The sequence below is a fragment of the Pangasianodon hypophthalmus genome, chromosome 3, assembly GCF_027358585.1.
Source record: "Pangasianodon hypophthalmus isolate fPanHyp1 chromosome 3, fPanHyp1.pri, whole genome shotgun sequence".
Taxonomy (NCBI): Eukaryota; Metazoa; Chordata; class Actinopteri; order Siluriformes; family Pangasiidae; genus Pangasianodon; species Pangasianodon hypophthalmus.
Window position 1 is genome coordinate 16560109 of NC_069712.1, and position 13336 is coordinate 16573444.

The 13336-nt window shown below is 35.8% G+C and overlaps 1 protein-coding gene across 1 annotated transcript; it reads left to right on the forward strand.

The window, feature by feature from the left end:
• Window positions 1–3539: 3539 nt before the first annotated feature.
• vstm4a (V-set and transmembrane domain containing 4a) lies at window positions 3540–13155 on the forward strand. Its single transcript, XM_026932409.3, has 8 exons — window positions 3540–4593; window positions 5710–6105; window positions 9220–9273; window positions 10443–10550; window positions 10762–10795; window positions 10879–10997; window positions 11495–11559; window positions 12684–13155. Exons 1-8 carry the CDS (start codon window positions 4542–4544, stop codon window positions 12843–12845), a joined length of 990 nt encoding a protein of 329 aa, XP_026788210.1. The 5' UTR covers window positions 3540–4541; the 3' UTR covers window positions 12846–13155.
• Window positions 13156–13336: the final 181 nt, after the last annotated feature.

Sequence of the window (13336 nt, forward strand, 5' to 3'; positions counted from 1 at the left end):
AGGCTTGGCATTGACTTTTCAAACAAAGAAAAGATTTACATGACTGTAAAATCTTCAGTGTATTAGTTAGTTATACCTCAAAGGTCAAGGAGACCTGGATACAGGAAAAAAGTGCTGTTTATCAGTTTTTCAGCAAAGTGTACAAGTATACCGCACCATACGTTAAAGTTACATGAATATACCATAGAATAATTGTTCTCAAACTAGGGACCCTCCAGGGACTGTAAAGCATAGCTAGGGGTTCCATATACTTACAGCAGTGAACATCACAACTCACTGCTATTAAAGTTATTATATTCAGTTTTCTGTTTTTTATTATTATTGTTATTAGCCAGTTGAATTGAATGAGTTTAATCCAAATCTCAATATCTCAGAAATAAGCAGATTAGGTCAGATGACCTAGTATGTTCTGTGTGTGATAAGCTCAGGACTAGAAAGCTCTATGGGTCTAATAAGTAGACAAAATATTAATGTACTCATTTAAATAATGTTCATAAAATGAACGTGTCCATGGAATTTATTTTAACAGTTAAAGGGGCTCCTGACTACAAAAAGTCTGAGAACCCCTGCCATAGAATATTCCATAACATAAAAAGCAGGATCAACTTTTTTTTCCCTTTTTTCTTTCTTGCTCTCTGGCTTTTCTTGTTCTTTACTTTCTTTAACATACAAGAGATTGAATTTAAGGTATTCAAAAAAGGAACTGACCATTGAGTAGGCAGTAATGTAAAATCTAAGTGTCTGAATCAGGTCTTAAGGAATTTGGGATATGCTTTACCTCCCATATCAGTAATTCTCTATTTAAAATGCATTTGTAAGGTCAAGACACAATTGCAACCAGTTTAATTGTAACATAATTATCCTTTCATCATCACTTAACAATTGTATCATAACAAATGTTGTGGGAATTTGTAGATCCATCCAGCACAACAGTTACTGTAGGTATTTATTACTCCTCCTGCACAACACCTTGCAGTCTTTGATAGTCAGGGGACGTATACAGTGTTTACTGTATGTCTGGGTCACTGCTAAATTCTGCCAACACCATGTGCTGAATGAGATTCATTGCATTATAATTACATTCTGTGAGAATTTAATAACTATGATGCCACTTGGTAATGAAATTACCAACATGGAAACAATTTGATATTGACCAAATAGTCAATATTAGTTTTTTTTCCTCTCTCTTTTTTCCACAGAAAATCACAATTGCAGTTTCAATTGAGATTCTAGTAAGCTCCATTTTTCCCCCACCTAAACAACTCACTGCAGTGACTGAGCACTGCTTCTCGAAGCTTTAGGAAATGTTAATAATTATCACAGTTCATAACAAGTATTTAAGTCATCCCACATTTACTACATTTACATATTTGCAGAGCTCATCTGCCAAAAGCCGCTGAGACAGATTAATGCTGGCTGTTTCAAATAAAGCCAGTGTTGCTAACAAATATTGATTACATCAGGGATATCATTCAGTGTATGACTTGTTAATCAAACCCCGCCTTCTCTTAAATAAAGCGTGAGCTAAATTACTTTCCCCAGGGAGAGCGGAATTATGTCTTCCTGCATTAAAGCATTGCAGTGACTGAAAAAATTTCACCAGCTCTTCTACTACTCTGACCACAATATCTCATTATTTGTCTTGGCTGTGTTATCACAGCGTTTCATTGTTCCTAGTCTCCTGGTTCTCACTTCTTTCCAGGTTTGATCTCTGTGATCCATTCTATGCTATATAGCAATGCTGTCCTATATTTAAACTAATATATGTTGCACTGTGTTACACAGTGTTGTAGTTGTTGCGCATTGGATGGCACAAAAGTTCCCCACACTAATTTTATCAGGTGTAGTATTAATTTTTTATTTCCCATGATTTTCCCACAAGTATCACCTAGAAGTGAACAGGTTCCCTTCTGAGTGTGATTTATTCTCATGTGTCCTGTTTCTGCTGTCTCTGGCTTGCTCATTCGGGATCTAAATCTAGATATGTATTATTATATATGATAATCTATATATATATTATATACATATGATAATATATGATAATATTACTAAAACCGTACATTTATCTACAGTTATACCTGAGCCCGAGGCTTCTAAATAATGTCAAATAATTTTAAATGTACATTTATTCATCTGTCTGGTGTTTCTATCTAAAGCTACTTACAATTGAGAGGATACAATTGAACAGGTGAGGCTTAGGGGCCTTGCTCAAGGATCCAAAACTGTCAGCTTGATGGTACTAGGATCTGAACTTACACCTGTCCAATCAAACAGACCAAAGCCCTAACCACTGAGCCACCTCTGCTCTCGGTTCAACTCTATTTAAATAAAGGTCATCATTTGTATCATTTGTTTCTTATAATCTGAAAATGTTTAACGGGAACCATGGATATGGCATGGATATTCACACAAACAATCTCCGTTTTCAGACATTTCAATTTCCACAAGACATTTTGCCAGAATATGACAATACTCACACAATCGCCTTTCACACAACTACCATTATAATTACAAAACCAATTGAGTGAGAATAATTTGCCCTAATGGCAGAGCCAATAAACAAGTAAACTGAGTGATTTAATGGAAGAGGGTTTTTGTTGCTGTGAGAGTGGCCCACATGAGTTTAACAAGAGCGAAGTGCACCCACAGGATGACACATATCCTGAACGTATGAAAGTGCATTTGCTTTGATTTCCCCTGATCCTCAACTTCCAAATAAAAGCTACAACAAGTGTCCCTGGAGCCTAGTCCAGTGCTTAACCATCCTCAACCTTGGCTGGACGGCCCTGAGCGCGGTGATGAGGTGTGTGAAGCATATTGAGATATAGCTGAGATAAGACGCCCATCTGTTATTTTGTTGTATCTCCCGCTGACTTGTGTATTACATTAACAAGTCGTTTACTCATTGACGGAAAGCCTCTCGCCATGAGCTCTTTTAATCTGCATTCATATGAAATGCTAGATTTCACTGCCGGCATCAGATCTGCAGGTGGCCAATGTCTTAGGCTTTAATTGAATAAGTGAAAGAATCAATTGATGTGTCTTATTATATTTACAAGTGATGACTTGATCGTAAATTTTAACTACTTATAATATTTTCCTCTATCTCTATCTCTTAATGCTTCAAACTCCTGTCTATGTCTATGTGTTGAAACCTCTTCATTCTTGTTAGTGCTAACCAGATGGTGTCACTGTGGAGTTCCTGTAAGGAGGGCAATATTACTACAGAATAATTACAGTTATCTGTCCTCTCTCTCTCTCTCTCTCTCTCTCTCTCTCTCTCTCTCTCTCTCTCTGAATACTTTCATTAAATCAGAAATGTATAGTCATTGTTTCAACTCCTCTCAGCTTATTATTATTATTATTATTATTATTAAGTTATTCCTTTTAAAGCATATTCTTCAATATGAGATATGTCTGCTTTTATTTTGTAATTGTTCATATTAAAACCTTATGTTGTTGTTACAAATCTGATAAACAATGGCATAGGGGACTTGAATTTATGAAATCTTGCTTTTTGAAGATCATACTTGGCTACACGTCACTTCACTTCACTTCATATTCCCTGTGATTTAAAAAATCCCACAATATCCCTAACAGTTTTTCCTCCCTTTCCATTTTCCAAGCTGTAGAATGGCTTATCACGTGCCTGTCAAATGATTAACATGGGGAAACATTTGGGTTATGATTAACTTTCAGTGCTGCCAAAGTTTCCCTGATGGCAGACATGTTCTTCAAATGAGACTCATCTTGCATTTTCTTGCTCAAACTTATGCTCTAGGGTTTTGCTCTGCCCTGAAAATACCAGCCGGAAACCTGTTAAATTATAATTTCTTACTGTGTTTCTATACATAAGCATGTTGTGTGATTCCCCTTGGCAGCACTCCACCGTCATGGAAAGCACCGGCTCAGCACATTGCATTGCCCAATAAATGGTTATGCGTCTAACCACAGTGACTGGTGGACAAGCACTGTAAGTGTAGGAGAGAGGAAGAAAGCCAGGGAAAGCCGATACATTCCTCATACACCAGAATACAAGTGCTTCCATAAATCCTATTGAATGTCAGCGGTGTAATGAACTTCATCATTCTGAGCCTTATCATACTGCTGAACCTCACTACACACGAATGACTGATTCTTCAGGGTTAAGGGTATACACTTGTGGTTTCCTACACAAAAGAAATATTGTGAGGACGCAGCCCACCGTCTTCAGTCAATATCCAGGCACTACTGAGAACCTGGCCTCATCTGGAAATTTATGCTGCTTCCCAAACTCCTCTCAGGAAATGACATTTCCTACAAACACTTTACTGGAGAGGGGAGTGATTAAGGGAGAGAGCGAAAGAGAGAGCCAGAGAAAAGAAAACGTGAGGAAGAGGGGTGTTTCTAACTGGGAACAGAGCTTACACTGTTCCGTGTTATACACACACAGAAACACACACAGTGAGAAAGAGAAAAGAAGATAAAAAGAGGAGAAATATCCCCCACACTTACTTTTTCTGGCTGTTTAGCTGGGTGTATGGAGCATTCTGGTCTGCAAAATGAAACTCTCATCTGTTGTGATGGTTCTCCTGACTAGGGCTTTGATTGGAGGTAAGCTTTTTTGTTTGCATTTTGCTCTTTCATGCAAAATGGAAGGAAGTTTAAATTAGCTATGAGAGTGAGAATGTTGAATGATGGTGGGTGGTGAAAAACAACATCTGTAAGAAAGTTTGACAAACTTCAAAGTCTTTGTGAAACTTTTACAGAAGTTATTGTATAATATCAGGAGGATGAAATAGTTTTCTTAGTGCTAATGATGCAATTCAGCGATGTGGTTTAGACCATGCTAAAAACCCATTTTGTTTTTAGTTTTTGTTAGAACTACAGAAATATCATTGAGTGTCATTGAGTATTGTCAAAGTTCTAGCATGTTAGTTGAAGAACTTTTGCAGGGAGAGTCGACCAAGACACTTCAGTACTGTCCACTTTTGTCTGATTTCTTGTGAAATGGGACCAATCATTAATGTTAAAAAGGTGGTCTTGTGTGATGTGGTTTTTATACTGAAAACAATGCCATGGCTAACCAGATATGGATCTCAGGACTGTGGTCCAAACATTAATGCAACAAAAGTTTCCAACAGCTGGATCCAATCTTCTCAATGTGTTCTCTGCTCTCTGGTTCGAGAAGGCAGGCAAATGTTTTCCACCTGTAGTTTTCTTGTTTCTGGGACATATTGAGCCTGGACACATGCAGAATGTTTTTATAGGCCATTGGACTAGACAAAGAGAAAATCACTGATAAATCTTCTGCTATTTATTTATTTATTTGTTTGTTTATTTATTTATTTATTTATTTAGGTTGCAGAAATAGTGCAGTCTAGATCCTAAACCACACACCAACCTCTCTACCAGAGTTTCTATATTAGAGGTTCTCAACAATATTTGCAGATTTCATTAAGCCTTGTCTACTTAATGTTCAAGCAGCAATCACTGTAATCATTATATATTCAAATGCGGGAAAGTAAGTAGGACCGCGCATTCCCATATGTCATTACCATTTCCTAATCAGTGCTAATTATTGCGTATTTATCTTTGTGGTGTCAACATTAACTATTTATATAGTGCTTTGCTACAGTATTAAAATCAGGATGAGAGGATTTAAAGCCTTCTGCCAACCAGGCATAACTATAAGTTTGTCTCATCTTACTCTGCCTCTCTACCCTTAAGAGTTGACTGAGGCACTGAATGTGACAGTGACCCCTGGACCAGTCACTATGTGCCTGGAAGGAGAAAATATTACCGTGTCATGCCTGGTCTCTCAAAAGAAGAGGAGCAGCAGCGTGCTGGTTCTGCGCTGGCTCTACTTCCCGAAGCCTGAGGATGAGCGACTAGTGGTGAAGATGAATTTCAAGAAGGCTAAGTACTACGGGAACTACAGCCTAAGCTTTTCCCAGACCAAATTTCACCTGTGGGAGGAGGTGGAAGGACAGATATACAGCCTGCTGATCTTCAATGTGTCCAGGGAAGACAGAGGCAACTATAGCTGTAAAGTGCAAGAGATACGCAAACACAGAAACAAGTGGAGGTCCTCGTCAAATGGCACAGGGACCATGGAGCTACGAGGTAACAGCTATGATTTGTTTTTTAATGATACTGTTATCATGCATACTTTTATGTGTATATATTTATATAATATGCAACTCTCAAAATAATGTGTTAAATAATTGCTGTGGCCTTGCAATGGTACAAGTCCTGGTTGTTTCAGTGCCACCTTACTTTAGCTAGTTTATGTAGTTGTGTTATGTGGTTGTGTTGTTATTGTGAACTCACAACAGTACTGTAATACAAAATGATTTGAAATCGTTTGGAAACCAGATTTTGCATTCTACATACGAAATAATACGCCAGTAATTCCAGCCCATATAAAAGTTGTCATTGAGCAAATTTCCTAAAATTCATGTGGATAAGAAGAACGGAGCATCAATTCAGTTCAATTTTATTTGTATAGCGCTTTTAACAATGGACATTGTCGTAAAGCAGCTTTACAGAAATATATAAATTCGGGATATAAATTTTAATTTTTTACATTTATCCCTAATGTGCAAGCCAGAGGCGACTGTGGCAAGGAAAATCTCCCTGAGACGAATCAGACTCAAAAGAGAACCCATACTCCTCTGGGTGACACCTCTGGGTGACACCAAATGCGATTTTAAATAACTCCCTTCTAAACTGTATACTATATGGTCAAAAAGTGCAATTGTGTAACCACGGAAGTTCATTATAGTTTACACATCAAGTCTATTTTAAAAAAGGCTATATATTTTTAAAATTAGTTTCTATTGTAAGTTTCTATTGTAAGCTTTACCTCGTGTATTAGCTTTAGTGAATATGTAGGTTTTGGGATCCCACCTTCTTTGCATGTACATTATTTAGTCTAGAAATGGGTTTGGTGCCAGTACAAATGGAGCACAGGGCTGTAAATGTGAGGGATTTGGACATGTTCTAAAGACAGAGCAGGGGATATTGGCAAGCATGCACTAAAAACATTTACTCTGGCTGTTTTAGTTTTCCTCTGCTGCTCCAGGGGTAAGAGTGAGAGGTCCCGTATGCTTTATATAAATATTAGATTAAACATGCAGCTGATAAGAAGTGATTGTCTAAAGTTGAGGCTGAAAAAGACGATTCAGTACTACTTAATATACTATAAAGTTTTCTTTGTTGAACATGACATTTCTTTCTTTTCTTTTGAGATAATCCTTACTTTTATTATGCAAATTAATCCATTAGGCAGCCAGTTCATGTGTCCTTACTGCACAGACTATGCAAAAAGCTAAAAATAAATTCTTTTTCATAGAAAACAGCATCGCGCATGGATTGAGGCAAGAATGGAACTCCGCAGACTGACTTATGCAGTTTTGTCAAGGCTCTATATATTTACACTGCAGAGAATGCAAACAGCAGACATTTTGTGGTTTTACTGGTAACACATTAAAACAACCACAGATTCCTCATATGCACTGAGCTTTGAGAGACAAAAACAAAGAGCAAACGCAGAGAGGTAATAAGGAAGGATATGGAGGTCATGGTTCACCCCAGAACAGGGAATTTGCGTTGTTAAACACATAGAAAAACAAAACCAACCAGCTGAGATACTTTCTAAATGCAGATCAGAGTTGCAGCACAGAGCACAAGTAGCCTGCTTCAACTGAGCACGAGCTCATGCACTTCAGAAACAAAAGCACAGCACAAGCAAATCGAGTCTTTCTTTTAACATTCTCCATGTTTATACTTTAGATCTGAACACACATTTTTAAAGAATGTGCTTTCATTACTTTTCTGCAGAGCTAGTGGAAAAACAACTTAAACTCGGCAGCTGGACAGGGTTTACAGCTCCTCTTCAAACAGCAAATACAGATCACATGTGGACTCGTGTACCCGAATGGAGCCTGTTATTAACGCAGGTCTGGTCCTCATCTGAGTGGAAGCCAGTGTTAATGAACAGCACATGGGCCGTGAAGAAAGATGCACACCTAGTTCCATTAGAGCCCAGAGCAGACAAAGAGAGGGACAAAGCAGGGCCAGAAGCCAGTAAAGGCTTTATCATGCTGTTTTAAGGCCTTAAGAAGAAAGTCTCACTCTTTTTTTGCCCTTTCCTTTCTTCTTACTTTTTCATGTTATAATTATAATGAAGTCCATGTGATCAAACATTGATGTTTATTATAAAATAATGTGGTGTAAGGCTCATGAGTTTTTTTATGGAGAAACATTTAGTAAATGTCATTGAGTCCATACAATTTATGTCATTAGTATTACTGTAATAGGAATCCTATTCAGCAGTCAAATGTCAAACCAAGATTCAATAGTTCTTAGCAATACCCTTAGCAATAATCTCCTTATGCATTAAAATATTTTTTTCTTGTACATTGAAATGAACATTAACATTAAAAAAATACTTTTTAAGATGTTTAAAAAAAAAAAGTCTCAAAGCCAGAGAAAGGTGACTAAAGCAGCTTTCTAAATTACTCTAAATGTCCTTGGCCTGATCTTACTGAATACTCAAGCACAAAGCTGCAAACTTTCTTCAATCACGCATGGAATATAAATTTCTTTGGGAGGATGAGTGGTTAAAGTAAGGACTGTTGCTATTTTCCAACAGCACATAACTAATTGTTTTATTTCTCTAATACTACAGCAATTTGCCAAGGATAACAATTCTTTGTTAATACACCCAAAAAATGCAGCTTGTCATGTTACAGAGAACCTAACCCTCCTTCCTGAAAACATTCCCATGTCTAAAAACTTAAAGTTACAGCTTTTTCTCTGTCTTTACAAAGCACTGACACTGGAGACTCCTTCCAAAAATATTAAATAAATATTCGTCTCCTCACAAAAAGTCTGCTATACAAGTCCTTGTGTATGTTGTTAGAAAGCGAAAACATATTAGAATAAGTGACACTACTGTTATAGAAAATTAGAAAATTAATCAACACCTTCTGACCGAATTCTATAAGCACTGTGTTAAAGAAATATTATTAAGCAATACAGACCATACAAAAAATGCATATTCACAATCATGTATCATTAAAATGATTGTGGTTTGGTGTGAGAGTGGGCTTTTTTATTTTATTGGACCTAAGAGGCAACTTTAGGAGTTTAATCCAACCAAAAGCAATGTGTTACTGGGAGGTGTGGCTCTCTTCGTATTTATTAAACCTGTTTCTCCCTTTATGATTCCAGTGCACTATGTAGGAGTCCCTGAGAACACTGATAACATCTGGCGCTGGTTTCAAGGTATGGCGTGATTTCAAATTTAAATGAACAGTGATCCTATAAACGTATCGTATGTACTGTAGTTTGGAACGTATCTCCACCATCAGAAAGTAAAAGACAATTCCTCACAGTTTCTATAATGGGAAAAGAACACACATCTCCAAAAGCAGCTCTTCTTTGGCCCAGTTTTTTTGGCCAGCCCTTTCCCATGAGAGTACTCTCCACCCTTATATGAAAGCACTTGCAGGATAGCAGGGGAACACAGATTGCTCTCTTATTTCCTATCCTTTTCAACACAAGCACAGTATTAAACTTTCATTTAGTATAAAAACCACAATAATGCAGCCAGAGACTTTTAGATCACATTTTAAAAACAGTGAATGATGTGTGAGTACAGTACATCAAACGTGCTTAAATGTATAATTCAGTGTTATGATTCTACACGGTGTTGTTTGAAAGAGTTTAATTCTGTATTAAACCAGTGTTTGCTAAATCAGTAAACACTCAAAAGCATCAGTTTGCAATAAATGAAAAAATGATAAGATGCTATTTACACTTAGTTTAATGCGTAAGATTAGATTTACATGAACTTTAAACAGAAATCAGATGCTATTTGTAATTAGTCTATATACAAACTGTTCTTTTTGCTGCTCATTTTATGCAAAATAATTGATATGCAAGAATATTATAGACTTTTATTTTTACTTCCCTTTTGTCTCATAAAGGTTTTTAAATGAGGGGGAAAAAATCATATTAAAGGACATTTTTATTTTCCAAAGCATAAACTGTCACTCAGAATAACAATCCACATTACATTTAATGCATAAAGAAACATAAAAAATTAAAATACAAATTGATCTCTGTGACATTTTTGAGAATATTGCTTAAATAACATATTAATAGCACAAATAGCTAACGTCTGAGTGTATTATTTCTTACGTATTGTTATCATTCACATGCACAGTTTTGAATTAAAATTATTTTTTAATAAACATGTATGTTAAGTGTGAGCTATGTTAAATAAAATTATAAATATTTGTATCAAAACTCTTGTGGTCAGACTTAGTGTAAATGTCTGCATCTATTTGTGTTTAGTGTAAATAGATACTACATAAAAAATACACCTTTTGTTGATGAATGCTTGCCTTCATCAAAGACTCATTCTGCTGTCTCTTTTTGTGATTTTTCAGATCTTTATCTGTGTGCGGTGTTGATCTGCTCTGTTGGTCTAATTTCTACGGTGCTTTTCATTGTGAAAATTACATGTCAATACATGCAGCATAAACAAAGACGAAAAGGTGCTGAGATTTTATTTCTACCTTCTAAGCAGACACAATTCATTTGGTTCATCATTTTCCTGCTAATCAGATTAAACTATACAGCTTCAAATGTAGATTCCTGACTTTAAATAGCAAACATCACTATAACCATTATGATAAGAATCACTTATCTAACATTAACTAAATACATTTTTAGAAAACTTTTTTTTTTTTTTTTTTATCTATTCAGCCAGATTCTATTTGGTGAAATGCCCAGAGAGCAGGTAAGGCATCAGAAGACTACTGTGTATTTGTTTCTGTGTGTAAATAATGCCACGTTTTAGATGAAAAATTGAATGTTCTGTAGCTCTGGGGAGACAGTGACCAGTTTTGCCAGCTCCTCTCCTGGAATGCACAGGAAAGAGAAAAGACATAAATCACCACCCAAAGACCTCACTGCACAACCACCAGTGATACCAGTGAAAGGTATGACTTCCAGAATAAACCCAGCTGATCCTAAAATAACAGACATGAGCCCTAAACTCTGGCAGCCCTTAAACATTAAGCCTTAAGCATTAAATCATATGGCCTTTAAACATAATCTGTTTTCCTTAACACCAGTTCAACTATTTTGGCATTAACCTTTGGCATTAATTCAGTATTTCCAGATATTATCACATTATCACAAGTACAGTAAGTAATCTGTGGCTTATTTTATTGCAGTAGCAGTGAAGTGATTTACTGTGTGTTAAAGGTTTGGTTAAGCCTCATGGCATCACATCGTCTGAGCAGAGAAAATGTTGACTGAGGTTAAAATACGAACATCTCGAATTGTGCTATTACATCTTACATTAATCAAGATTAAATGATATCTGTCAACACTCATTTTCATCTAGTGGCTATCTACTGAATTTGGAAATACAGTCATTTTACAGTCTATAATTTATTTTATGTTTATTTTTATCTTTTTTTTTTTTTTACAGCTCCTGTTCCAAATAAGCCACGCAGGACCAAACTTTTAAAAGTCCAACCTAGAAAAGCACACATGGTAGGATGTGTTTAATTTAACTTATACCACTCATTCATTCACATAGTATGACAATGAAAGAAATTAAGCAATATTAATATAGTTTCATGAGAATTTATGCTCCTGCTTGTTGTAATAATTGAATAATTCCTGTGCATAATCCTATTTTTACAAATCATATAATATTTGTTTTCTAAAAACCTTGCATACCTAATCTTTATGTCAATTGAATTATTACTTGCGATATGCAAGGGAGAAATGATTGTTTTTGGTTGTTGATATTGCTGTATCACCATTTTCATGACTTGTAATTACATTTACCTTTATTGCTTTTTGAAACACAATTATTTATTTAGCAAGCTTGATTCTCATTGCATTACCTTTCACAAAAATTATTATAGAAAGATTAAAATCAGAGGAAAGAGCAGAGGAAAATTATAGTGTGGTACTTAATCCCGTCTCTAAGAAAGGTTATATTTCAAACTGTACCGGTCTAATTGACAGGATATTGAAATTAAATATGTGGTGATGGGCTATTATAAAAACTATTTTTTAATTAAATGTGACTATAGTTACTTATTTCAGTGAAGAGTTTTATGGACATTATGGCACAAAACACAAGATTAAAGTAAATATATAGTGTTCACTATTTATTTTATTATTATTATTATTTAATTTATATGACACTTCCATACTTCAAGACTTTATTTGTCATATGCACAGGGAACAGACACCTGCACTGTACAAATTCTTACTTTGTACTTCCTACCGTCCGTCAGTGAACTAAGAAATACAAAACAAAATTAAATAACAAAACAAAAATAAGCCAATGTACAGACAATATAAACTATATATAAACTATATAACAAAATGAAATAGCAGCTTCTGTTGTGAAAAAAAAAACTTCAAAATGTTTTCTGTAACTTCATCCCTATAGATTTGCGACAAAACTAAAACTTTTTCCAAGGACACAAGCAACATTTTTTCAGAAAAACCAATCCTAAAGTTGGATCTGTAATTTCATGTTGATGTGTCCATGCATTCCCAGATTACTGAATGCAATTCCAGACCCTGACCACATACAGTAGTCTTTACCACACTGAAACGCCCTGCTTTTTCTTCTCTCTGCTCTTCCTGTCCTGAAGCCGCGGGTGGCAGATGACAGCCTGACATACGCCGAGCTGGAGCTGGTCAAGCGAGTGCCCGAGGCTAAAAGAAGCAGCTCAGGAACTGCACAGCTGGAGACCAATGCACACTGCACAGGAACTGTATACGCCCAGATCCTCTTTGTGGAAAAGCAAGTGTAAATTCAGTTGAAACTGTTTTGTACCAGAATTATTTATGATATAGCTTTCAGTATTGTTTATGTGATTACCTGATGGTGCATTGTTTTTAGTATAAAGGCACAAGTCCAAGCATCTGGTGTTTGTACATTCATAATGTTTTCTAATTGGATACAGTCACCAATTGCCTGTGAGCACATGATTTATATATTTTTCTGTTTTAAACAGAGAGGAAATATTGCTTTACTGTTGGATTTAATCCAATTCACATATTTAATTCTGATTTTATAATTGTGTAAGAAATGTAATAAAATATGTAATATTTGTTACAATCTATTATGGTCCTGTGAACATTAGAATGATTGCAGTTCACTGATTTGCATAAATAGCTAGCAATTCTACATCACATAAAACCTCAAGCCTTACACATGGACTAATGCAACTCATAGACCATTTAAGTAATTCCACCATCAACATATACAATTTGCATGTTTGTTAGTACACTCTGGGGCCGA